The 27732-nt window shown below is 41.7% G+C and overlaps 2 protein-coding genes across 8 annotated transcripts in view; one reads left to right on the top strand and one right to left on the bottom strand.

Annotated features, from left to right (window-relative positions):
• SIDT1 (SID1 transmembrane family member 1) overlaps positions 1 to 850 on the bottom strand; it is a 42466-nt gene extending 41616 nt beyond the window's left edge. For all 4 annotated transcript variants that reach the window (XM_027730259.2, XM_027730260.2, XM_027730258.2 and 1 more), the window contains exon 1: positions 390 to 850. In XM_027730259.2, the coding sequence (XP_027586060.2) occupies positions 390 to 575 (186 nt within the window). In that variant the 5' untranslated portion in view covers positions 576 to 850. The remainder of the gene's footprint in view (positions 1 to 389) is intronic.
• A 4944-nt stretch (positions 851 to 5794) lies between these two features.
• Positions 5795 to 27732, top strand: SPICE1 (spindle and centriole associated protein 1). 4 transcript variants are annotated; one of them, XM_027730367.2, is made up of 17 exons: positions 5796 to 5946; positions 6401 to 6448; positions 7493 to 7639; positions 11228 to 11330; positions 12082 to 12203; positions 13773 to 13858; positions 14155 to 14297; positions 14521 to 14658; positions 15425 to 15690; positions 17353 to 17484; positions 18112 to 18259; positions 20300 to 20527; positions 22497 to 22891; positions 24173 to 24344; positions 25735 to 25837; positions 26170 to 26257; positions 26858 to 27732. In XM_027730367.2, the coding sequence occupies exons 1-17, from the start codon at positions 5860 to 5862 to the stop codon at positions 26909 to 26911; spliced, it is 2460 nt and encodes an 819-aa protein (XP_027586168.1). In that variant the 5' UTR covers positions 5796 to 5859; the 3' UTR covers positions 26912 to 27732. The 4 variants fall into 4 exon arrangements, with proteins under 4 accessions (XP_039244846.1, XP_027586168.1, XP_027586169.1 ...); XM_039388912.1 differs by lacking the exon at positions 20300 to 20527 and having other exon boundaries at positions 5795 to 5946; XM_027730368.2 differs by lacking the exons at positions 11228 to 11330; positions 12082 to 12203 and having other exon boundaries at positions 5798 to 5946.

Below are 27732 nucleotides of genomic sequence, written 5' to 3'. Positions count from 1 at the left end.
CCAAAAGCCCCTTCGGGAGAGGGCACCAAACCACCCGCCCACCCCCTGCCTTCTGGGACGCCGCCACCCTCCCACCTCGCAGCTGCGGAGCGCCCCGACCGCGCCAGGGAAGCGCCGGGAACGGCAAAGGGAGCCCGCAGGTGCACTGCGGTCCCGACCCTCGCGGCGGCGGGAGGATGCGGGCAGGACAGAGGGAGAGCCCGGCCCGCTCCCGCACAGTGGCGGAGCCGCAGCGGCGCCGGCAGCTCCCCGGCAGCTCCCCGGCACACGCACGCACACACACACACACTCACACACATACACACACCCCCACACACCCCCAGGAGGGCGAGGGGCACACTGTGCATTCCCCCGCCACGGGGACCCGGCGCTCCCGAGGTCGCTCCTACCTGCCCGGGCTCGCTGCGGTAGGCGAAGGCATAGACTCGCTCCGCGCTGATGTTCACGGCGCCCCGGTAGACGCGGCCGAAGGCGGCGGGAGCGGGGCTGCCCCCGGGGCCGCCCCCCGCTGCCGCCGCCGCCCAGAGCAGGGCGCAGAGCAGAGCCCCGGGGGCCGGGGCCGCGCTCCCGGCCATGGGCTCGGTCCCGCCGGCCCCGCGGGGCGTCCGGACTGCGTGTTCCCGGCAGGGCGGGCGGCGAGGCGCTTTATTTGCGATTTAAATAAATAGCTCGGCGACGCGGATGGGAGGCGGGTGTCAGCCCCGCACACCCCCGCCCTTCGCCCGGGGGGCGCCGAGCAACTTTACCCGGGAAGGACCCTCCGCCGGCCGGCCGGCGGGGCGGGGAGGGGAGGGGAAGGGAGGCCGGTCGGCGGGCTGGCCAGCCCAGGGGAGGAGGGTCTCCTCTCTGTGCCCGGCCCCAAATTCTGAGCCGGTCTTGGCAGACGGTTGTAAGCGAGGTTTTCTCCTCGAGGAGCGGTGCCGTGAGCTCAGGGACACGCCGGCATCGTCAGGCACGTGAGGATCAGCATCCACAGGGCTTCGACACTCCCGGCCCACCGAGTCAGGGGCGTCCTCACCTCGTGCTCTGCCGGCTTGCTGGACCGGCAGCTTGCACCTGCGATCTTCCATAGGGCCCTCCCCAACCTTTATTTTTGGCTGCTCATAACTTTGGGATAAGTTCGTCTTTTAGTTCAGTCTAAAGGTGTGAAAGGCAAAATGTCATTTTGTTAATTTCAGCATGGCTCGGTGCATAAATAGATCCTTTGAGTTGTTCGTGAAATTGGCTACAAACAATACTGTGATGGTCTTAACCTTTTCAAAAATACGAGAGCGATACAGTTGGGCTGTGAAAAGACAAGAGATCTCTCATGGTTTAACTCTCCTATGTTTTTATGTTGAAGACACGCCTGGGAAATGTGTCAGATTCCATGGTGTAAGGATGCACTTTTAAGTCAGAGAAGATAGAGCATCACTAGAAAGCAACCAGAGAGGTTTTTCAGAATGAGGATGAACTTTTAGGAGCCACAGTTTTATAAAGTCAGCCTGCAGTTTCCAACTGCAGTGACTCTGGCCACAGAAAGTTTCCAAATTGTGGGGTTCATTTTCAAGGCTGAGAGATTTCCTGAGGGGTCACTCGTTGTCTTTGGAGGAAAAGTTGCAAAGCTCAGCAAAAGAAGCATTATGCTGCTGTTTTGATCTTCGGACCTTTGTGTGATATCTGCCAAGAGGAAAAAAACCCAGTTGTCAGTGATTGCTGTGTTCTGTGTTCTGTCTTGAAGCAAGGTGCTGTTTAAGTCACCTTGCCTTTTGTCAGTCCCAAGAAGTGTCATTAAGGATGAAAAACCTCAAAACATTAGGGATTTGCTGGAAGATGGACACTCCAACACCAAGATTTTGCCTGTCAGCCTGGAATATCATGGTCTGCAGACCAAGAGACCTTGTGACTCTATCTTGCCTCTTAATGGGACATGGTGTAACTTGTCCTGGGAGACTTCAAGTAGTGGTGGCACTGAGAGACTTGTGGCTTCCCTTCACCACTCCATAGAGCCCAGGGCTCCTGAATCCTACAGCTCTTTTCTCACCCACTGCCCTCTTTAGACCCACAGTGCTGGAGGGAGGAGACTGGGAAACACGCCTTCTCCCAGAGAGGAGAAGCTTCAGGCAAACAGGAAGAGGTATGGTAAAGCAAAAGCATGTCAGGGCAATGTGACCGAAGGCACAAAGATGGTGTTCTGCAAACCATGGTAGGTGTGGCAGCTGCAAATAATTTTTGTCTCATTTGGTGCTGTGCATATTTCAGATTGGGAGATCAGTGCACTGTTCCTCCCTAGTTGTTGTCTTTATGACAAAGAAGTGGCTCTTCATATAGTCCACACTTTCCAATGCAGAATTATGGATTTCTTAAAGTACTTTCCCTGAGTGGATGTACATTATGGTATCTTACCAAAGGCTACACATTTTCCCTGATTTTTAATTTGAGAATTCAAGTTTTCTAAGTATAATCCTTTGTTCTTATCTTAATTTCATCTCACTATTTTGAGGCTCTTTCTGTGGTTTAACAATATTAAACCTTTGTTCCAGTCTTTACTTCTGAAGTGTGGAACTGCCCAACTTGGTGTTATTTGCAAAGTTTGAAGTCAAAAGTCAACTCCACCATTCAAGTCACTAATGAAAGTAATCAATCCTAGCAGACAGATCAGGTCTCTTGATTTGATATATCTTCCTACTGATACAAAAACATCCACTGCACCAGTTTGGGAATTGCTCTTTAATCATACACTCCTCTCATGCTAATAACCATTTGAGACCGATTTGCCTTTATAAGAATGGTGTTCAAGGCAATGTCAAAAGCCCTACTGAAGTGAAAATATGTTTCATCTATTCCTTTCAGCACTCACTAAGTCAGTTATCTTGGCAAAAAAATAAATTAGGTTAGTTTGACATGATTTGTTATGGACAAATGCACAGTGCCTGCTTTTCATCACTTGGTTGCTTGCACACTGATTGCCGAACAGCTTGTTTCATTATCTTTCCAGCTAACAAACGGAGGTTGGCTACCTTATAACACTTGACTCAGACCCTTTGATAAAGATAAGTATCCCATTTTCCCTTTTGATTACACCTGGATCTTGTTCTTGAAGGACAAGAAGGAGGAGGAAAGAATTAGTCCCTGTAAGAGACAGTATGCTGATCCAGATAGACTATGGGTCTGGGTCAGTGGAAGTGGTTTGGTATTCTTCTGTGTGCTACAAGTCTCTGGCATCAGGAGCCAGCAGGGGCTGGATGCTCCCTGAAGAACAGGGAGTGCCATAACACAGCCAGCAGAGCAGGGACCTCACTGGCCAGGGCTCCATCCCACAGGATCTGAACAAGGCAAGCAGGGCAGGCCTGGAGGTGGCAGCTGGAACCAAGAGAGAATCCAGATTGGTGGACAAGTCCATGGCAATGGGATAGGTCTGAGGTCAAGATGGGAACATAAATTAGTGAGTCAGGTCTGGTGACAGCAATCGGGGACAGACACAGTCCTGTCATCAGCAGGCAAGTCCCTATAACAGTGAGGGCTGGCCAGGAAGCTGTTCAGCAGGTCCTGGGTCAGTGGGATACAGACATGGCTGTAGCTGTAGCTCAAACACAGCCAAGCACTGGAGCCTCACCTGAAATGCAGCTCCCCTGGGAGGGGGAGGTCTGACCATGCTGAAGTCTCCCTGCAGACTTGCCTTCAGGGTCACCAAAGGGAAGGGGGGCAGCCCTCAGCTGTGCTATCTCTAGGTTGGCTGCAAACCCAGGGTGCCAGACCTCCAGGAAGGGGGATGATGTTCTTGAGGCCCTTGCCTCTGGCTGTGTGGAGGGCATATATGTCTTAACAGGACCTGTTTTTCCAGTATAAACAAAGCCCTGGGTTGTGAGTGTCTCAGGGGAAGGAGGAACTGTGCTGAACCACAGGCTCACAAGAGTGTGGTTTTGGGTTGTTGTGGGTTTGGGTTTTTTTCCTCTACAGCACAAAGAAAATCTCATTGCTAGTGGGGAAAAAAAAATACATAAAGAAATTACATTTCTCCTAGCAACTAGGGCTGCAAAAACATCCAGGATAAAGGAAAAATCTTAATTACAAAGGAATTCCCCAAATCATACTAGCTTAGAAGGGGAAAGAGTATAAATGTATAACAGACCACATTGTTTGGAAACCTGATGATTTTAAATCACTGCTGTTTGCATATGTAGTCTCTGTCTTATGTAAGCTCCTCTGTGAGTTAATAGATGCTGTAGATGCTCAGCTGCCTTCTGCAGAGATAATGTCACATTTTCAGACTGCTGTAAATGCAGTGTGAAGAGCAACAAGAAGTGAAAGGTAGACAGGCTTTAAAGACATCTGATAGAACCTACTCTCACTTTTCTCATATGTGGCTAAAGTATTTGAAAACAGGCTGTTTGTATGAGAAGTGTCTCTGGCTTCTACTATATTTGCTTGCATTAGGTATATAACATTTATATTTGTTTGTAATTAATAATAGCAGAGAGGTTGAAGAGGTTTCAAAGTGGATAATGTATTGATCCAATTATGCCTTTATTTCTTTCTTCTTCGGTAGACCTTGTTCTTCCAGACAATTCGAAGCCATGTTAGGAGATACTTTCAGATGTGCCCTTGATTTATACTTTTGGGTTCCAAATTTCCAAATAAATGGAGATTAATGAATCCAGTGCATTGCCTTGCATGAACTTCTCTTCCCATAGGCTGACCTCCAATGTTCGCTTTCAGGTTGTGTGTGGTATCTATGTTGAGTGCCAAGATGGAAACTGAATCCTGGATACAACCTCCACATTTTCAGCACTTCATCAGAGGCAATTGATGGTAGTATTACTCTATCACATTTTTCTCCCCTCATGATTTCAGTGTTCTTTTCGTATCACATGCAACACGCTTCCTTCCCTCAATACATGAACCATTACCACCTGCACCTTCACGTGAATCTTTTTACAGTGATGTTGGACAAAGCCAGAATTACACTGATGAGGAACTTAAGCAACAGGAAATCTTGGTAAAAGAGAATTTTTCTTTTTAAGAAAGGAAAAAGTTTTGAATGAAAGTCTGATAAACACTCTGCTTTCACTTTCCAGCTCCTACAGACAAAATATTATGCTCCTTCTCTAACATAAAATGTTAATTTTAACCTTTCAGAGTAATTTACATAATGTCTTCACCTATGTGTCAGGGAAGTGGAGGATCTGTGGAGTAAGTCTATAGAGAATATATTGCACCTATGTGCAAGTTAAATTACTTGTTTCAGAACTTCCAGTTGCCTTGTGGAAACCAGAAATTCCTCGTGGGTAGGGACATACACACCTCCCCAGTGGCACAGCTAACGAAATCTGTGTTAAATTGAAACAAGGGTCACTCTTTGATATTGCCTTGATTTCATAGTTTAAGTTGTGCTCTGAATCACTCATAATAGGATCTGAAAGTCATTTAATTCCCAAGGCTTCCTCAGAGGGACACTGAGAGATGGCTTGGGAGGGCAATTTGCAGAGAGGAGTGATATTAATGAGATGAGCAAGTGCAAAAATTAAGGCGAGGAGAGATGGAAGACACGTGCAGTGACAATGCCAGGAGCAGCTCACGTGCATCTCCCTGCGGAGCTGGCTGGAGCTGCCAAGGCACTGCCCTATACTTCGAGAGGGCGGGGGGGACACCCGTGTGCACCCTGAGGGAGGGCGGGGGCAGAGGCTGCTTCCTCACAGAAAGCCCGAGAACAGAGGGAGCCGCGGGCACGGGCACTGCCCCCCTCGCGTGGCGGGGCCGGCGGCGGGAGCGCGGCCCGAGGGGCGGAGGGGAGGCCGCGCTCCTCCCGAGGGGCGGGGAGAACGGGGAATAGAACGGGACCCGGCCGCGGCGCCGCTCCCGCCCCTTCCCTGGGCGGTGATGTCGGTGCTGCGCGGGCCGCGGCCCCGCGCCGCCGGCAGGAAGGGCTCCAGGAAGGCGGCGGCGGCGGCTAAGCGGGACTGGGATGTAAGTGCTCCCTGCTGCCGGCGGCCTCGGCTGGGAGGAGGGCCGGGGAGCCTCCGTCCCCACGGCTGGGGGGGGCCCCCGGGGGCCACTGCCCTCGTAGGGGCTCGCCCGTGGAGATCCCCGGGCTGCGTGTGGGTTTGGGCGGGCGGACACGCCGTGTGCGGGGGGGACATGTCCCCGCTGGCTTCCATGGCCCTGCTGGATGCCAGGCCTCCTCCCTCTCCGGGGGGTAGAGCGCACCGGGGCTTGGGGGCGGTGCCGTTTGTGCTGGCTGGCTCCCGCCGGGGGTGGAATGCTCCCCAGCGCCATAGGGATGCACCGCTGAATAGTGTTATGCTGATTAAATTGTAATTTAGAAGTTGGGTTGTTTGGGGATTTTTTTAACGGAACTTAAAACCCAAACGGTTTGTCCTCAGTTATGACTTTTGATGAATTCCCTGGTTCCTGTTCACAGAGTACCGTCCATGACTTGACAGTGCACCGTGCAACTGCTGAGGATATTGTAAGTTTGATAGCAACCACCTCTCTTTCCCTGTTGCAAGGACATTTAGCTACCTGTCTGACATAAATAAGTGTTTACCACACTTACAGGGGTATTTTCTGTTTAATCTCCCTTTTAAGCTTCTGAACATGTTGGCTCTTTAGTGTTAGTTCTTTATGATATCAAGCATCCCCAGGTCTGGCAGTTGGTGTTCTTTTCCTTTTGGGAAGCAGTAGCCATAGTTTTTGTTTCAGTGAACTGTATGCTATCATAAATGCATAAAAACGTAAATACGTAAAAGCTCAGTCGACTGGTTGAAGTTAAGTCTCTGCTGGAAGGACTGAAAGAAGTGCTTTATCTGAGGAGTCTCTCCAATTCTGAAAACAATTTTCATTTAAACAATTTAAGTATAATTTCTTTATGCTAAAGGATCTGTTCATTGCAAAATATGTGCATTACATTTAATATTTCTTGATAGCACTAATTACCAGGATGGAATAGGCAGTATGAGCTATTGTTGCTTATAAATTTTGGCAGGGAAGTCAAGACAGATGGGCACAATAGAAACTTGATTCTATAAATGTTTGACTTGGTAGCTTACAGAGACTTTAGCAAGCACCTCACATTTAATTTCTTTAATTTGGATTTAGACTGTTATCTTTTTATATATCTCATTGTTAGAAGAAGAGAGAGAATATCTGTGGTGACCCAACAGTGTTAAAACAGGAAAATGCTTTGTCTTTTTATGCATGTTATAGGTTGTAGTGTTTGGGTTTTGCCTCCCTTTACAGCTGAAGAAACTCTTACTGAGTCAGTGGTGTAAGGCAGATGGAAATGGTGAGACTTTCCCCATTCGCCTTTGGAGCTGCTCTAAGTCTGGCTGATACTGGTGGCATTTTACACCTGTGGATGTTTATGAGACTGTCCTTAGTATTACCATGAAACTAACGTAAATAATATTCCATGCATGAATGTTAAAATCAAGAGGAGCTTGTTAGCATTAGCCTGCAAATTTTGCTTTAGATTGTCTCTTATCTTGAAATTGTTTCCTTTATGTTTGCGTAGCTGCGTCGCCGTGAAATACACAAATCAAAAAACAAAGCACTGGCACATCTGGAACTGCAAGAGAAAGCACTGAACAGAAAATGGAAGAAGCAAAAGCAACTGGATGCTGATTCCTTGGAGAAAATGAAATTGACTCTGATGCGTGAGGTGAGAGCTAAATCTGTACTTCCAGCCTGCTGTGGGTGATTTGCAGCAGTTTTGGAAAACTGCTCTTGCACATACGGCAACGTTTGCTCCTCTTGTTGGATAATTTGATGTCATGTATGCAGACACACTGTGCTGCACACATGTAGTGATTGGAGCTATGACTGACAAGCTTGTCATCTGACAATCAAAAAGCTTGTTCTCTCAGCATTCTAAAGCACTCTGACTGAAAATATATTATTTAATTTGCTTTTGAATATTGAACTGTAGCAGTAAATTTAAGCCTAGCCAACAGAGTGTCATTGTCTGAAAAGGTATTTCAGTGGTAGATCTCCTTTGTTTCACATGGCAGGTCACTCCTTGCCATATGTTATGAAAACTAATCTGAAAATTAGCTTTCAGACCTCTGTACCTGAAGAAACTGAGAATTATAGGTAAAGAATGATGATGAATGATGTTCGCCTAGCAGTTAAACATGATCTTGTAGTCCTATAAATGTGCAGTGGATTAACCATCACAAACCTCCTCTTTGTTTCATCTTTTGTAATTTTTCAGAAGTCTGTTTCTGATCTCTGAGAACATTCAGCCATAGATAGAAACAAATCAAAGTACCTAGAACTGAAGATCACCGCCTAGTTCCCTATTTGAGCCTTGTTTCTCTGCAATCACGGTAGAATTTTTGTGTTAAGGATATTGTGCTAATTAAACCTCAAACTTTAATTTTGACTTTTGTTACTTTCATACTTTCCTGCCAAATGCATTTCAGCAGAGTGTTCAAAAGACCTGTGGACTTCTATATGCATTTCACTAATGTAATAGCAGGCTAGTTTCAATAAGACTTCCATGCAGAAACAAATTATGTATCACAAAGATGCATTCCACCACCCTCTCTTGAGATTTGGCTGGACTACCTATTCTGTGGCTTTGTGAAACTCACGTTTAGGAAATAGTCTTCTATATTTGTTGCTGTTTCTGATGAGAGTGCACAAATCTCAATTCCTCCTGAATGGCTTTACCTTTATAATTTAAAAGATTACTTTATTCGGTATAGACTGTGTCTACTTCTCAATTAGAGAAAAGATGCTTCCAGATAGGAAGACAAAAGGAAATGATTCCAGGCAAGATGAAAACCATCTGGCTGTTGCTGTTTGAAATACTGGCAGCTTCTTGTGCGTAGAGAAAAATAAAACAGATGGAAGAGAGTTACCATTTTGACCTGTCCTTAGCTTAAATCTTGTTAATTGCCAGATCCTGTTATTCAGAGTAACTAGGGGGACTCTCTGTCTCCCAGTGGAGCAGAACCACTGTGAATTATCTCCTTGTCTCTGTTTCCTTGGTGATCTTTTTAGTTACTGCTGTGAGTGTAACTTCCCAAGCCCCTTGAATCCTGCTCAACTGCCAAAGACTCAGAGACAAAAGCTATGAAAGTGCTGCCACTAGTGTGGTTTCTCTTGTAGTTGTAGGTTGAAGAGAAAGAGAGCAAAATTTTATTATTCTGATGACTTTTCTGCCTGAAAATCTGAATGATAAAATAATAAGTTCACCTCTGTAACTGCGGGCTGTGAATGTTTAGGTGCCACACTAATGGGTCCTGTAACAACTTATTTTTTAAATAATGTCAGTGTATTGCACCAAAGGGTAGTGGTGAATGGATTATTGTAGTGGGGAGATTTTAGGATTTGTCCATTTTATTTATCTTTGATAACAATCTGAAACAGGAGCAAAAATGATTTTTACTAAAATTCATAGGTGATAGCAAACTGGAACAAAGTACACCATCTGGTGAAATTGTTGAGGGCATGTAAATGGGCCTAGAGGGGTTTACAAGCTGATATAATTTTTTCTTCTGATCACAAGCAAGGGCGAGCTAATCTACCTTGGGAGCAAAGCTCTAGAAATGTTCATAACATGTTCAGCAGGAGGGCAAAGCTTAGGAACCTGCTGATGCTGAAAAGGTTCTAATGTAGGGAGGTTGAAAACAAATTAATCAGGGTAATTTTTCTCTGATTATACACATCAATTTAGTTTTAATTGCCTTAGGGAAAGGGATCACATAAACTCTTTCTTCCCTTTTTTCTTTCTATATTCTTTTTCTTCTGCAGGTCTGGCATAGCTTTGTCTAAAGCCTGCATTGTTTTGACATCAGATGGCTAAATGGAAAGACTAGATTTAGTTAGTATCAAATGTGAAAACTGAATAGTGATCTGGAAAAGTAGATCATGTGAGATGATTGAAAGATGAATATTCACTGATTTGCTAAATAAATTATAAGGAGAAGTCTAATTTACTGCAGAGTAATTCAAGCTCAAAAGAAAACTAGAAAGACGTGGAAACCAGATATGTAGGGAAACTTCTTGACATAACAAAGTCTGTAGTAAAATAGGGGGTTGGGGAGAAACAGGTGAAATGCCACTGCCTAGAATTTTTTGTATGAGGCTGAATGTAAGCCAGCAAACTTACCAATGGACCCTGAAAGAAACTCTGTGGAGATAATGGCATCGGGTGCTCTGAAACTCTTGCAAAACAGTCCCTCTTATGATTCCTGGAGGAGCAAAAATTGTCACTCAGTTCTTAAATTTTGAGTAGGAGGGCATATGTGAGCCTGACTTTTTTGTGGGATCTTCTAAGGTACTTGCAGTCTCCCTGGATCAATTTGATGAACCATGATGAAGTGGAGGTCATTTATATATCTGGTCTCCTCTCTGGTGTTTAGGAATAACTATCTTCTCTGCAGGTTGAGGGTTGTAATTTTACTGGTTTTCCATTTCCAGCTTTGTGAATAACTTGAGGAGTTAGTGAGGAGTTTTGAATTGTGTTCTGCTCACGAAGCCACATCCCCAGTCAGCTCCATTTGGCTCAGAGTAGCTGGAGGCCTCTTGCTTTGCACTTCAAGACCTCCTTCCTTAGGACTCAGCTGTTGCGATAGACTTCAGACACTGGGGGAGAGAGACTTTGAATACAGAAGCTGTGTCTTGTGAGAAATGTGTGGAGATTCCCAAAATGTCTTCCAGATGCAGTCAGCTGTGTTTATGTCTGTTGAAACTTTTTGGGTGGTATATGGCTTAAGTGTTAGGTAGGATTTTCAGGAGTCAAGGCTGAATGAAACAAGTCTGCCTGAATTGCTTTGTTTCTAATGATCCATTTTTTTGGATGTCAGATGTAGATAAGTGTTCTATGACTCAACAACACTGAGATCAAATGATGTGAGGGTGCACACTGATTTTATTTTTTTTTATTGCCAGATATGTCTGTGTTTTGATAAGTGTATCATAAACACCCAGCTTCTTGTTTGTGTCAGGCTGGGAGGAGAAGGGAGAAGGGAATGAGAGAATTGGCTCTAAAGAGAAAGAGTCAGTACCCCAGAAGTAATAACTGTTTAATTTTTCAGAAAAACAGTGTGAATTCTAGTGACTCAGAATGCAGTATGGTTTTCTGATCTATCTTAATTAGGATCTAATTACACAGTACCAACATTGCAAATGTTGTCATGTCAGCTGTTCCCTCAATAACTGTTAGAAGAACAATACACAAAAAAAAAGGAAAAATCAATCTGCTCAGTGTGAAGTGTTTCCTTATACACTATAATTTCAGATTCTGTCTGATCAATACCAATTGCAAGATGTATTGGATCGATCTGATCAGGTTATTGCTGTGGCAAAAGACTTGTTTGGGGATGCTCCTCGCACACGAACAGGTAGATCATCTCATCTATACGTGGTAGTATTTCTAAGGTTATCTCCTTGCTTTTCATAAATAGTCTTCCTTTGCAGAGTATTCTTTCTAACTGCTTTCATCTCATCATCTAATGTAGTACAATTTATCCTGTTCATGTTGGATGGAACACAGATGAGGATAACACCTCCCGTGGCAGGGCAGAGTGACCCATGGGTGGTTATTCCACTGTATTGGTCCACTGTGGAATTTCACATCGTATAATGTGAAACACCTCAAACTTACCATTCGACAGCCAAGCTACTGGCCTATGCAGAACACTAGTTCTGGTTCTCATTGCTACATGAGCTGACTGCCTGCTCTTGGATATTGTTAAAGATTTATCAGCAATTGCTGATTGAGGCTTTTCTTATTCTTAGCTTGGCTTGTGAATCCTTGTGCTGCTGGAAAGCAGGACTGGCTGTTTGCACACGAAATCTTAAGGATATTTCTCTGTAGGCTGCTATTCTCTTTTGTTCTTAACTGTTTAATCCTGCATGCTGCTTCTGCACAAGTGTATTTACACAGGTGAGGAGGACAAAAGCCCGGTACATGGCCAAGTGGGTTAAGAGAACTCTATGGTTGGTCTTTGGTTGTTGTTTAAAGCAACATAACATCCCTGTGACCCTACTTACATTTCCATACAAAGGAACTTACATTTCCATACAAAGTCTCGAGACATGAGTATGGACCAAGTCCTCTGTGTTCTTCCCTGTGTTATCTAATTCCTTTAGGTTTCCCTAATGTAACAATGGCTCCTAACTGTGACCTAGAATCATCTCAAGGACCCATTGTACAAAAATGTGATCCTCCCAGTCAGCTTTCCATCCTTAGTGAATCTGTCATGGATTCCCAGGTAATGTATATTTTGTTCCATACATACCCTATGGCTTTTTTTGTTTGCATGAAGTAAGAATATTCAAAGGTAGAGTTTCCAAGGAGACCTAAACCTGGGGTTTGTGTGTTTTATACCGTGTTGATGACATTCACAGAAGACAAAGTTAAACAGAGGTGAGTTTGTTTTGTGAGACTCTGGGAATCATGATTTTTTGATTTCTTAACCTTCAGATATGAGAAACAAACATCATATGTCTTGTAGAAGCTTTCTCATAGTAGCATGCCCTCCCTTTTAAATTCTGGAATTATCAGGAAGAGAACAAGGTAATTACGGTCTAAGAGAAGAACTTCTGTATTACTTAACTAATTGCTACATTTCAAAATATGTCTCTGATTTACCCATTATGTCTGCATATATGGGGACCAGTTCACTCCATAGCCTTGATTAGTCCTACAAGTTTAACTTTTAATACTTCCCATTATTCTGCATTTATTCAGATTTGTTTAAAAAGTTTTTAAATTGTTTAAATTTCTTTAAAATTTCATTTAGATAGCCTCTGTGTTCTGTTTTCTTTTCATAACATAAGTTGTACTGGGAATACTCACTGTGGTTTGAGAACAGGCATATGATGCTCCCAGAAGACAGCTCACTAATAAAGACCAAAAGGGCTTTGTGGTAGCAAAAGTGATGGTATCATATTCTCATGTTTCTCTACTCCTGTTTCGTACTATCCTTCACAAATATTTATAATTTGAGTTGTAATACTTCTGTCATGTATTTCAGTGTGGTATTTGTTTCTATGGGGTTTTGTTGTTTGTTTTTTTGTTTTTTTTTTAATATGAGAATTAACTGCAGCATCTTTGGAAGCTGTATCACTGGATGCATCCTGCAAGATAGGCTGAAATTTTAAAAAGAAACATGTATTGATAGTTGTCTGGCAAGCTTCTGTGAGTTTCTCTTATGTGCCTATGAAAATCATAGTTAAAGGCTATCTGGTGAAACCTATGTAGAAGTTCAGAAACCTGGTAGTTTGAGGAACCCTAATTCCAAATTTGGTTGCTTAAGTTTTCATATAAATGAGGTCCACAGGATTCTATTTTGATCAGGTTGCATTTTACACAGAGAAGATAAATGTAATTTTCTTACATTCTTACAAAAATGTAAGGTCTCATTACAAGGTTGTTTACCTTGTAATGTCAGCTGGATGAAAGTTTACAAATGCTGTGATTTAAGTTGCTTTTTCCATGTTCTGCCTGTTATATCTCTGTATTTGTTTTGATACAGTCTTTACAACTTTTATTTTATCCTCCAGTTTGTGTGATCTTTCTTATTTAATGTAAGTCATCCAAAGAAAATATTGGATAATAACTTGCTGAGTTATTTTCAGAGATAATTGTCAGAGATAATATTTCTTAGGTGCTAAAGTGCCCCAAAACTTCCCACAAAGGGGTGTGAATTTGGTTGGGTATTTTTAAATGTGTATGTTCTTCCTTAAATTTTGTTTTGGAGACTGAAACAAGTGTTTTTGTTTTTTCTTGAAACAATTTTTCTGAAGTCCCTTTTCTTTTCTTTGTTGTCTCCTGAAAGGCTCTTAATGAAGATGAAGAGGAAGCATTATTAGAAGACGGACTCCCTAATTCTTTAGGTTTCAAATCCAGCATCAATTCTGACAGGTCAGTACAAATCCATCCATTCTGGTTTCTGCCTGCTTATCACTGGAAATAGATGGAGTTAAGAGGGTGTTGCATGGGTATAGTTAAGTTGGCTTTTCTGTTTCCCTTTGTCCTTTCCTTATCTCAAATTTCTAGGACAGGCCTTGTTGTAACATTCAGGCTGGGAATGAACATGAGCAGGGAACTCACCTGAGCAATTGCAGATAATTTTAGAAGCTCTATCTAGACTGAACAGTTAATTTAAAATCATACTATTGTCCTGCTAAAATTCACTGTTTTGCTTGATTTCAATGTAGGCTACTTCAGTTATTGAGACAAGAAAATTCCTCGGTGAATTCTCAGTTGTGGGCCGAAAAGTATATGAGAAAACCCACCTTATCACAGGAATCAAATGTGCCTTTGACTCCAACAACTGCTTCTCCATCACTGGATCAGTCAGGTTGGATTTGCCACATCACAGCCTCTTGAGGGTTGTGAGGCTGTTCACAGGATCCTGTCAGGAATTCCTTTTCTGTGTGGGGGCCGAGAGGCAGAGATGTATGCTAATTTGGCTCAGATGAATTTCCAGACTAAAAAACTGGCTCTTCTGATAAAATTACTTCACATAACATGCCTAAAGTGTTTTACATATGTGTTTTTTGTTTTATTTTGTGTTAAATCAGCCCTCAATGCTACCAGTGTAATCAAGAGAACCCATTCAAGACTTCAGAATGAAGATGAAGAAACTGTAGACTCCCCTGACAGTGTGAGACAAGTGCTGAACCCAAACTCCAGGAAACAAAAGCAAATTGCAGCAAAGAGTTCAGTACTTTTAAAAATAATATACCCTTTGGGCCAAGGTCCTTAATGTCATAAGAAAGTGCGGGTTGGAAGGGATCTTTGGAAGTCATTGCAGGGCTAATGCCAAAGTTTGATAAGGGGGCTCTTGCATCTTGAGGATATCTAAGGGTGGATGTTTCACAGCTCCTTATCTAGTGTATTCCCCTGTGTTCTGCATGTTCATTGACAAAGCCAAGCCCATAGGAATCTGGGAACATAAATGTGGCCCTTTGATGCTATCCATTACCTTGCAGGTCGTGGAGTTCTCTCCTGTGTGGGGCTTTTCTAGTTCTGATACAGCTTTGTACTCTGTGCTGCACAGACTTGTGATACATTTTGGTCTGCATGTTCTACACGTTTCTGTGTGGGGACTGACACAGATACAAGCTGTAACATGAAAGCATTGTTGTAAAAGAGTTGCTTACTGAATATGAGAAAGCAGCTTATTTTTCACCAGCAAATTGTTTCCGTGCTTTTGACTAGGAAAGAGGAAAGTACAGACAGATATCCAAGATGAAAGCACCAGTCAGTCATGCTTGAGAGGTACTAATGTCGTGGCAGAAAATGTATTTTTTGATTATCTGAAAATTGCTGGAGTGACTGGGGACGTTCTTTGATGGTCCATTTGAGCTTATGGGAAGAGAGGACCTTTCCTTTGATTTACTTCAATAAACAGTGTAATTTCATTGGTGCTGCAAAGCTTTCTATACAAGTTGAAATTCCAATGACACTTTTTTCCCCTCTCAGTGAAAAGAAAGCAAGCTGCACAGAACTCTGCAAGACAGAGGAGAGATGATTCTCCAGCTAATTTAAACCCCATTGACCTTCAGAGGGACAAGAAATCCAGCCTAGATGTTCTCAACCACATGATACATGAAGTGGAGCATGAATTGGAGGAATATGAGCGATGTACAGGTCGTGAGGTTCAAAAAAAAGAGGGAAGTGAAGGCCTCTCTGGGTTTACATTGTCACTGGTGAACGCTCTGTGTCGTTTGATGAGATACCTCAAAGAGGTGAGAAGACTTAGAATTGCTTCTGTAGAGTGAATGAAGAAGGGTATAAAGTTACTTTACAGATGTGAACTTTAGTCTTTTCTGGCTCCCAATCATTTTACATTGAGCTCCGATTATTATTGCTTATTACTTGATTTGCTTGCAATTAGGAATTAAAACTTTTAGCTTGTTAGAAACTGGTATCCGGATTGAAAATGGAGGAGTTAGTCTCTCAGTGTCTAATAGAAGAAAATACCAATTGAAATAATTTAAAATGTGTTATTTAAATATGTTCAGACTTGTAGCAGGATATTAACTACAGCCTTGTTTACAAATTTCTTGTCTTCCTTTGCCTCCCAAAAGCAACACTATTGTCACTAGAGCAGTGGACCCAAATCCCCAGTTTTCTTTGTGGGTTTCCTTAGCTCTCTTTCTATCCATAACAGCAACCCTGCCTTAAGCAAGAATGACCTGAAGTGCTCACTGTAGCAGTGCACAGTTGGGAATTAATGGAATTCCATAAACACTGCCTATAAGCCATATAGAACTTCTTTTTTAAAAAAGGGAAAAAAAGTATGCTTTATTTCATCTGTACCCCAGAGCTATCAAGATGCAGCAGTGCCTCACAGATTCATTTGGCCTATGTGACATTTTAAACTGGATTATGACAGTTCCTGCACTCTTTAATAGGTGCAGCAGAGCATGTCATCTAAATCCTAATGTTTTTTCACTTTTGGTCCCAATGCCAGCAGAAAATAATTCAAGGTATGTTGTAGGCAGCTCATGCTCTAATTTTGTCTGGCAGCAAAAAAAATACCTCAGTTGCTTTTCAGGGTCTCTTATGTTTTGGAGACGGGATGTATTTCTCTTATTCAGGGATTCCTTTGAGTAAGTGCAAGCATCCATCTGGGGAAGGGTTCCATCTGCTAATTCTGATGTGTTTATGTGGATTTGTAGCCTTGTTTAGTTATGGTGGTCCAAAAAGTGGCAGTTATGTATTCCATTTATCAGTTAGAAGTGGAAGGGACTATTGTGTGTCTTGTACAAGAGACCAGACTACTGCAGTGGTCTATCCTAATAGATTATTAATGTCTTTTGAGGGCAAGAAGTTCTTTACAGTAAGGTTGTTTACCTCATGTTCAAGTAGATTACTTAACAAATAAACTTTTTTTGCCTTCTTTAAAAAAGTAAAATAATTGAAACCCTCTAGAAGTTTTTCTCTGATGGGAAACATTAGAAAGCAAGTACTCTCTCCTTTATTTAGTCAAATTTGTCTTCATTAATGAATAAGGGAAACTAAAGAGTAGGCACAAGTAGCACGGGATACTGACAAGCATTAGCACACATGGAGTTATTTGATTACTGGTGAAGATTCAGTGGCTTGAGAAATTGTATCTATGCAGAGAGACAATGGTTGTAGTTACAGCCTGTGAAAGTTGTAAAGGCAGGAGAACAAGGATGTGTAGAATTCTGTACAGTGTTCTGGAGTAACAAAGAAAAAACAGTAAGCTCTCTGACAGTTCTCAAGCCCTGACAATTGGGTTTTGTCATGAAAGTAGTGAAGTCAATTTAGCAATAGGGGGAAGAGCTGTTACAGTTCGATGCCATATTGTCTCATTCCTATTTTCAAATGCAAGTATGTATTGGTTTATAGTAGGTTTTTAACTTTTTCTCCCTCTTTAGACTGAAATGCAGCTTCATGAGAAAGAGGTGATGAGGCAGCAGCAGGAGGAGATGTTGAATGAACACAGAGAACTGATTGATGCTCTGACTGCAGAAGTACTTTTAGTGAGGGAAGAAAACATTACTATGCAGGTACTGAGCCCTCCTCTCTTCTTACCCATCAGTATGACTTGATAGAATTCTGAGTTCTGTTCCAAATATAGGCTGAGATGCATTGTCTCATATTCTAGAGATTTTAACAATAAACAGAAAAGAATTATAAAATTGACAGAGGAGCTTGAGAATTATGATAGCACGTGCAGGGAAGGAATGTTTGGAAGGTTGTTAGTTTATCTTTATTTTAACTTCAAGGCCTGAGAAAGTGAAACCGGGCTTTCCTTTATCTATCTAAAAGCTCAAGCATCTTCTTTCACAGTTCTATGCTGTTAACTCTACTGGAGCAACAGAGTAGACTAGATGTAATACTGTGTGTTTTCTTTTTTTCAGTTTTCAGTGAAGGTAGATTTATCAATGGTTACATTTGGAAACAGAGCAATCGAGCAACCTCACACAGGAATTGGTGTCATGAGTTAGGAAAAGGGAAAACAAATAAACAAGAAACATGGAGACAATATTATTTAATACCTCTCTGGAATGCTACAGAACCACACAGTGTTTTTAAGAGGCCAAATTACTTCTCAGGGCTGCTTGTGGTATATGATTTTCTAAATCATTGCTAGAATACAAATTTCTGTATCTCTGTTTTCCTTCCTCCTTTAGAAGAAGCTTCAGCAGTACATGACAGTAACAGATGAAAAGCTGATGTCTCTCACACAAGCATTTAAAGGCCTCCCTTTGGTAGAACCTGAAAGAGAACAAAGCTCTAAACATTTTGGAATTGCAAGAGAAGGTCCAGCAGACAGCCAAGGTGTGTACATGCATGTGTGAAGGATGAAACAGGAGTTGTGGCTAGTTTATACCTGTGGTGGAAAATCTGCTATTTAATAGATGTTTGCTTGCATAAATACCTCTTGCATGAGCATGAATCTCGCTTCAGTAAATCCATATGCCACGGGTTCTGCCGTGAGCACAAGCACAAAAGGAGGGGAGTAGCCTTCCCCATTAAGTTGTCTTACAAAATCAGGTTTATTCTGAGGGTTTTAAAAAAGCCCTAGGCAACCAAAGAAACCAAACGCAACAGAATCAGGATGTTGCCTTCCTGTTGCTGAGGCAGCCTGACACTGTGAGATTGGTTCTTCCATAAGGCGCTGGAGGTCGCTGCTGCACAAAACAGCAACTACTGAGTCCCGGAAACAATCAGGCAGAGGTCTGTGACTTGATATTTGTGATGTTATGTGAGAGGTGAGGGACCAGTTGAGTGATATGGAGACAGGCTAAGCTAAGCCAGTAGCCTTGATGGCCAAAGTAACCAAACAATATTCATCTTGTACTTTTAACCTTCTTTCACCATGGGGTTTTCTCCCAGCTGTTTGCCTGATCGGTTGTTTAAATGAATTGGTTTTGCTATCAAGGTCAGTAAATCCTTGTGAATCCCAAGATTCCTCTGAGCTATTTGTATTTCATAGTTAAATGTTGGGTTTGTGGATGTTTTTATAGCTAAAAACTTTTTTTCTGGAAAAATATTCTTCTCAGGAAGAAACCACATGCAAGGTCACTTCTTTTTTTTTTTTGTGGTTGACCTAGGCTTTGTAAAAGCAAGTAAAAAGAAATCACACCCCAAAATATAAAATCCAAACTGTCAGAAAAGCACCCCTCATTTAAAAAAAAAAAAAAAACACAAAAAAACCCCACAGAAAAAACAAACAAACAAAAATAAATGTTACCATTCAGCACTTCTGCAGGACTAGAATTTTCAAATCTTCTTACTTGGCTCTCAGGAAAAGCCATCTTCCTGGGAAGAAAGCTTCCTAAAGTACAAAAATATTTCTTTCTCCTCCTCCTTCAGAAGGAGATTTCTTGAACCCTTAATGCATCTGTCTGGATGTGAAACATTTGAGCTAGGTAGTTTTAGCACAGAAAGCATTTGTAAGCTAACACAGGTCTCTGGAGAAAGTGAAGCAGAGCAGGAGGACCTTATTTCTTGCCAGGGTCATTGAATAGCGGGTGGCAGGTTTTAAATTTAAATTCTGAGTAAAGTAAACCATAAGCAGTATTTTATGCAAGCAACCTCTTCTGACTCTTTGTCACTGAAGGTGATTTTTGTATTTTGGGATCAGATATGTTCTCCTTAATTTTCCACTAACTTCTCTTATTGGTACAAATGTCCTGAACAAAATTGTGAAGGGAGAATGCAAAATTGGCATCAACAGATCAGTGCATATAAGTATATTAAAATTACTATGGTATCTCAGCTCGCTACAACTTGAATTTCATGCTTTTCATTGTGTGCCTCTGGTATGTTCCAAATAGACGGCAACATACACACAAACTAATTGTAGTTAAATACAAGAGAATAACTTTTTTTTTTAATTGAAGAGATGTCTTATTTGAATACAATTGTAAAAAGTCATCAGAGAGCTTGAAAAAACCTTGAATTGTTTTCTACTTAGGCATTAGGACAAGTGTGTAGGTCTTTTTGTCTCAAGAGAATGTCACCAAATGCACCTCAGATATCTGTTCTTCACGAGTCATGTGTCTCTAACTCTTGAGCATGAGCTGCCAACAGATCTCATACTAATATCCTGAGATATTAGCTTCATGTAAGAGCTTTTCATGCTGTTATGGCCAGTAAAGATTTGTAATATGCTTGAGTAAAAGAATTCTGTACCTGGGGATCAGAAGTATGTTAGAATTGTGTGTGAAACAAAACCTAGTCTTATCTTTTCGGGTATCTGAGTTCTTACTGAGATTTTTCTCTACCTTCCTATTGCACTAAACTTGGGGTTTTTTTCCTCTATTTTTTTATTCATTTGGTTAAGTTTTATCCCTGCTTTGTCTTTTTCTTTAGAAAAACCTGATGTGACCTATTCTGAGCCCAGGACTGAGGCAGGCAAGAGGGAAAATATGCTGAAATTTCCCCAGGAAGAACTTCCTTTCATGTTTCCCACCCTGGGGCCAGGTGCCTCACGTGGTGTGGGATCTGATAGAAACCTGCCAGCTCACATCTTCCAGCCAGCTGTGCTGTTGTCACCCCCCCAGCAGAAGAGCAGTCAGGAATTGTCTTCCCTCCAGAATGGTGAGATCTGTCTGCCTGTAGTAGTAGACTTCAGAGTCTGTAAGAATCTGTATGTTTGGGCACATTGGCCCCAGAGCTGGAATTTCTGACTGCTGCATCCATATACAGGTTTCTTTTCTTACTGTGCCTGTTGCTAGATATCCTTCAGGCTTTCTGTTTTCCATCTGTGGTCAGCAGTCCTGTCAGTGGCAATTCAGACTGACACTTTTATTTTGTACTGTTTTTGATTCTCACTTTTCTGTATGACTGCTGTAGCTATTTGTCAGTGATGGACAGCACATCATCTCAGATTTCCATCTGCCAATAGTATAATCCAGCCTCCATCACCTGTAATGGTGGGACCACTGAAGCCTGGAAATTCACTGCTTCTGCAGCCCATGTTGCAGACAAACCAGGATGTCTGTAGGCTGTGTACTCCTGCTTTGAGCCAATCTTCCCAGCAAAGGGTTTCTTAGAAGGCTTTGGGGGCAGGTTTCCATTACTGAGTTTCACTTAATACATGGGAAAGGTTTGAGGAAGTTTTGGGTGAAATTATGTGTTGCCAGATAACCAGATAACTCCATCTTATGTCAGTATCTATAGGCTTTAGGAGTTTCATAGGTTGATAGCTCAGTTCTGGTTGTTGGGCAGAAGGAAGTTCATCAGGAGTGATTAGAGAAGGTATTTCTTATTTAAACTTCTTGAAGTGAGCAGAAGGGAGGACCCTTTGTGACTCTCAAAATTAGCTGTTTCCTCCTGCAACCGTCATTGTAGCCACATGCCAGGCCCTGTATAACGCTGTTGTTAAGAGGCAGATAGTTATATCTATGGCTGGTTTGATGGCTGCTGACAGGAGGTAGGGCACAGTAGTGGGGGTTTGTGCTTTCCCTGCTCTTTTCCGCTGCCTTTTCAGCTGTGTTGCTTTGTAAGCCTTTTTCAAGTCAGAAAAATAACCAAAAGTCCTTTTGATTTTTAAGGAGTTGGCAGGGCAATTGGAAGTTTATACCTAGTTCAGCCATTTAGTGGGCTGCTGTGCTGTGAGGAGGTACATAATAAATCTGGAGGAAGTGAACTAAAGGTCTTGTTCTACAAAGAGCAATGTCTTGTTTCAGTCCCATTGAGAACTGTCAGATGTTGTCTGTCATTAGAAACAAGAATATAGAATTATATTCCTGGACTTCTCCACAGTTTAGCTATGTGATAAATATATTGTTGCTCTTTCAAGACTGATGCTAAACAGCTCAACAAATATTAAACTGATTGAATGTTTCTTTATGCTCAATGATTCATAAAACACACTTGAGTGTAAATTTTTTAAATGTTCCCTGCTCAAGAGGCAAAAACTACAGCTTGGGAAGGAATGGGCTATTTGGTATATAAAGCATAGAAAATCAGGTTTTGATCACAAAATTCAACTTGGACTTAGCATGTAGCAGCTGACAGTGCTGTAACTTATTTAGTCATGTCTATGTTGTGCATTATCTGTTTGCTGATGATGATCACAAAAAAATACCTAACTACTTTTGCTGGCCACAGTGCTTCCCCTTTCTGGGGGCTGACTAAATATCTAGTTTATTATTGTGATAAAATGTTTTATTATCCTGAAAATTTTGGCAACAATCCAATATAAGTACCAGTTAAGGTAACTGGATTTTGGAAAATGGAGGACTAACTAAGGAATAGTATCTGATCTGTCAGCTAAGAAATTCAAAACAATTTATTTTCTCCTCACTGACTTCTCTCTCGTTCTCTAATTAAATCATTTAAATGTAAGGCTGTTTGCAATAGGAGATACTAAATCTGGTGAGTTCTTGCAGCATGATGTTGCATAGAGTGGTTTTGATCTGTAAGGTAACACCATTCAGGCTAGATGTTACAATTCAAGTTCCCTCTTGATTATTAGTGCTGTGTTGCAACAAAGTCACCGTTAGTTTCTTCAGTGAGGATCCCCTGTCTCAGTCCTTACTGTTCCTTTATTTCTTGTTCATAGTGTTTACAGCCATTTCTCAGTCTCCTGAAAACACTGAAAGAGACCCATGCAAGGAAAGGAGCTTACCTTCCTCCCTGAAGGCACAGAGCACAACTGAGGAAAAGTGTCTCATCTCTCAAAGGCAACCAATTCCTTCTGCAGACAAAGGCTTGGAGGGTTCCCACAAGAAAATCAACCTGTCCTGCCAAGGTAACACTAGAAAAAACAGCACAACTGAAGAGTTATTTCAAAGTGGTGATCTGCTGGGACAGATAGCTGAGCTCACACGGCAGAATGCCCTAATCAAAGCTCAACTGAGCAAATTCAGAGGTGCCTCCGGAGACAAAAGTGACTGCCCAAATCAGCCAGAGCCGATACAAAATGCAGATCCTAGTCCAGACTCTTCACAAGGACAGGTGAGAATTTAGCAGAAGAGGAAGGCTGAATCCCCCTTTTGCTGATCTGCTTTCCCATGGCTTACTGGTGCTTTTGTGTCTTTCCTCTTGTCAGTTGTTATTCTTTTAATTTGTTTGCTTGGGGACTTGTGATTTTTGTCATTCACTAGGGAGATTTCTCACATTAGCCTTTGTTATATATGAGTGCTGAAAAGTGTGCAGCACATTTATAGGTTTAGGATAAGGTAATTCTGCAAGAAGAGGTGTGGTTGCAATGTGATCAGATATTGTTCTTGTAGCTTGGATAATATTAACGATGAAAGCACTGCACCAACTCACAGGTTCTTGGCAAGCTTTTAAGATGCATATTTAAATCCACATCATACCCCTCTTTTGCTACTGTGATCCAGAAGCCCATGAGACTAAAGTTAGCGCAGGTCCATCTCTTGCAAATACTTGACGACAGCGTATGTACTTGTTGGGTCTGTTTTATCAGTCCTGTTCTTGGAAAATCCCAAAATCTTTGGGAAAGAGAGACCTTGAAGGCTTCAGTTCACATGGAAGAACTTTAACCTGCAACTAAGCAGTTATTCAGTGACACCCAAGTGAGTGGAGTTAACAGAGAAACATCCCTGCACTTGCTTCTGTCGTTACTTTTGTTCATCACAGTGGCTAATTGACTGTTCAGTTAAGGATCCTAAAGACTTGAAATTTCCTCATGTAAATGTAGGCTGAGAGTGTTGTCATTTTCCACATTGTGTTATGTTGTGTAATATTTAGTCAGCATTTAGTTGTACAAGACCATCTAAACTTTTAGAAGGTGGTGTTTTTGTAGAAGCAATGAGTGAGGGGGAGTTGAAGAGGTCAAAGCAGGTGAAAACACAGCTTAAAGATGAGTTCCAGGACACTTCTGCTAGAAACCTGCTTTTGCTTCCCCACACCCTCCTGAATACGTGTCTCTGATTAAGTATTTTCTTAACTATGGTAAATTGCTGGATGTTTGGTGGGATTTTTTGGGATTTGTTCTTCTTATTTCTTAAATTATATGGACAATAGCTGTGTTTTTCCTATTTGAAAGATCAGTTTAAGGTATTGTAGTGTCTAGTCAATTAAGGACTTAGATACAGGACAGCGAAAGGGAGGGGAAAAAATCAATTTTTTCATGGGAGGTGCTATATAATTATGTTCACTTTTAGTTTGAAAATTAAATGCATAGCAGTACTTGAAATATATTGTATGCTCTCCTTGGTGGTGCAAATTGCCAGTTTTTCACTGGAAGTAACTATCCCATTGTCCAAGTAGACTCATCTCATGGTATCAAAGAGCTTGGAGGAAAGAATAGCAGAGCTGAATCGCCAGAGTACAGAAGCACGTGATAAACTGTTGCAGTTAATAGACCAGCAGAAATTAGCTGCTGATGATATGGTCCCTCCAATGCTGTCTCCTGTTCTTCCTCCATCCCTGAATTATACTGGTAAGTACCCAGCTTCAGGGGAAACAAAAACTAGTAAGACAGTGTTTTTTCTCCTTTTGAGAGTTTGTGTCCTTATCTTACTGGATGAGTGGTTGTGGTCAGAGGTACACTTGCTGTCAATGACTGTGTCATACAAACACTCCTTACTTCAGAGAGCTTAAAACATGTCAGCTAAACCTCTCCTACAGTTAGTTTCTTAGTAATTAGTCTTCTGGAAGTATTGTGCTTCATGGTAAATCTGTTCTTTGCTACGTTCTTGTCTGAAGAGCAGTCGCTGTATTTGGATATTAGGAGGAATGTCTTCACAGAAAGGGTTGTCAAGGGTTGCCCAGGAAGGTGATGGAGTCACTGTCCCTGGACATTTTTAAGGAAAGACTGGACGTGGCACTCAGTGCATGGTCTAGTTGACATGGTGGTGTTCCATGATAGGTGGGACTCAATCTCTGAGGTCTTTTCCAACTTAATTGATTCTGTGATAGTCACTGGTGGGCAGCACTAGGCTTATAATCAGTCCTCTATCATGCAGAATCTTTTGTAAAAAAGACCAAAGTATTTACATCAGGCTTTTGAAAATCATGGCAAAGTGGTTATCCAGTTCTCAACCATCTTCTAGTTTTTGGTCTTTTGGGTGCTCTTTCCATCAGACTACTTTGCTCAGTCACTGCCAGTGGTAATAGAAAGGAGTAACTGGAGCTTCCAGTCACCTGAAGAGGTGAATTAGCTAAAGGAATATCTTGATTCAAGACTCATAGATTAGCTGCAATGTGTAACTACAAACAAAATTACTTTCCAGGGGGTGAGGGCTGCTTTATCTTTTCATAGACTCATTAGCATTACAGGCAGAACTGCACATGACCCTGTACACATGATCTGTCTAGAACACCCACCCTTTCCCTCTTCTGAAACCACAGGATGTATAAAGGGGGAAGGACTTGGAGGAGAGGGGAAGGAGGAGGAGAGAACATGTGTGTGTGCATATGCATGCATATGCAGTGACTCATGGGTTGGATCATAACACTTTTAATGCTTCTTTGGCTGTTGTAATATCAATTCAGCACGATAAGTAAAATCTTAAAGGAACAAAGTAGAGAAAGCAGAACTCTTTAAGCCTCTGATTGCCAAAAAAACCCAGAAAACTTAACCGTGGAAGAATCACTCCATATTGTGTGTACATTGACCAGAGTTGCTCTGAGCATCTGATTTCAATGCCAGTCATTTTCAGAAAGTGAGTATGAGGTTGATGTTTAACGTGATGTTTTATTTCTGGTCTGTATATTCTATGCAATTACGAAGAGGTATGTGATGCCCCTTCCCTCAGTGGGAAGGTGAAATGAATGTTGTGCAATGTTGCTGTGTTCTCATCAGAATCAAGCTATTATTTATTGCCTAGAAAATGAAAGGAGGACAGTTGAAGTGTCTGTTCCTGTGGCAGTTGGTGTGGACAGCTCCAAGGATAAGGGGGATTCCTCTGCCAGTATGACCTGTATAAGAAGGTAAAAGTCAACCCTTCACTATTTCACTTTTGTAGTGTCTTGATTACCCATGCGGCAGAAATTGAACACAGTGGAAGAACTGCCATGTTTTTCTTTGGCTTCATGGATTTTCTGTGACTTATCACATTAAACTATGTGGAAGTGGGATAAAGGTCCAATAGCTTTTTCACAACCTCCATTGTTAGTATTTAAAATATCTGCAATGTGACACAATGCAGATGACCTGGATTGTTGAAGACTATTGATGAGGAATCCTAACTCACGATCTGAGATATGATTCTTGTAGTCACTTCCATTTTTAACTCCTTCAGTCTCATTTTGAATATCCCCAGGTCTGTAGGAGACTCCAGCAAACCTTGTTCACCCCCAAGTGCCACATCAGAAAGTGTGAAATTAACTTCTGTCAGCCAAAGACCAAAGGTGAGACTGAAATATTCAGCCAGAAAATCTGATTATGCTGTCATATAAGGAAAAAGCAAGATAGATGAAGGGGGGAGAGCTCTGTCCTGCTTTAAATCTACTGAGGCTGTTAGTAATTGATTCATGGCAGTTTGGATTATGGACAATGGGCAAGAAGAAATATCCCCAGTCTAGATTTCTGATTCCTGACATGCAAAGAGAAGGATAGCTTGCAGTGAGATGCTCTCATGGGGAACTCTAGGCAGTAGTACAGTCTGGTAATCCAGTCACAGATCTTTTTATATGCTTGAAAGCAAGCGTGAGGACATATTAATAACTTATCTCCTGGTGTCCAAAATAACCTAAATTAGGAGTGATAAAGAGAAACAAAGGGTCCAAGACTCCCTGTCCTGACAGCAAAGTATACATCACCAGAAGGGAAATTGGGAATTCTTAAGGTCTTAACTAGGTGCCTTAACTAGGTGTCTTAAACTAGGTGCCTAAAGTAGGTGATGTGACTCCCTCCATGTTGCTGATGGCAGACAGCAATCTTACTGGTTGGCTAGCAAGTCTGTGGGAAACTTATGATATTTAAATTTTAACTGATTTCTTCTTTTGCAGGTAGAAAAGCAAAAAGAAGAAGGATGGTTTGCATTGTCTATGCACATTATGTAAAGGAAGCTGCACTTAAGTCCTGTATTTTTAATTTTTTTTTTTATGAACCACAATTGAATCGTTATAATACCCCTCTCCAGATGTACAGTTTAACTTTGAAGTGCTTTTGTGTCAGTGCCATTAGTATGGAAAGGTCAATATGCTTACTGTATTTGTGCCATATAAAGCGCTGTAGGAAGTCCTAGGAATGAGTTTCCAAGTGGGACACACTGCTGTGACCTTACACCTTTTCACCAAATGCATCTTTCACAAGATTGTAAACTCAGGCTGCTGTAGCATTATAAGTCAGCACCTGATACCTGTGTTAGGTACACTGAAGGCAGGAGGCTTTAGAAATGGCATGTGAAATCTTCTGGGGCATTTATTTGCACGAGATATGGGGATGAAAAAGTTCAGAAAAACTGAGGAAATGTACTTGGCATTCAAAAGGAACCTGAAGATTAGGAAGTCAGTCTGTTTCTGATGGATAAGAATTTGCATCAGAAAGAATTTGTTCCTTCTGTGGTTTACAGTAGCTCCCAAAAGTTCTGTTTTCTGTGCAGTTAAGATTACATCTGGACTTGAGGATTACTTTTCAAAAATCTTATTTAATATTTTTGTAAATATAAAGTGACTATTTGAAGTTGAAATCAGACTCTTTATTTGCTAGGTACTAAAGTATGTGCTCTTTGATACAATAGAAAACTGATATTAAGCTGATTTGCTATGCGCGTATATAATATTTTAATGACCATGGTTTTATATTGGTTTTATTTGAGTTTTTAAAGTAGTCATTATTTTATTAGTAATGATTAACAATAAAACTTCTGATTGTGAGAAAA

This window comes from Pipra filicauda, unplaced genomic scaffold (assembly GCF_003945595.2).
Source record: "Pipra filicauda isolate LSUMZ 115617 unplaced genomic scaffold, ASM394559v2 scaffold69_size3009148_pilon, whole genome shotgun sequence".
Lineage (NCBI taxonomy): Eukaryota > Metazoa > Chordata > Aves > Passeriformes > Pipridae > Pipra > Pipra filicauda.
The sequence above is the reverse complement of the archived record's forward strand: the minus strand, read 5'-3'. Positions and strand labels throughout refer to the sequence as shown.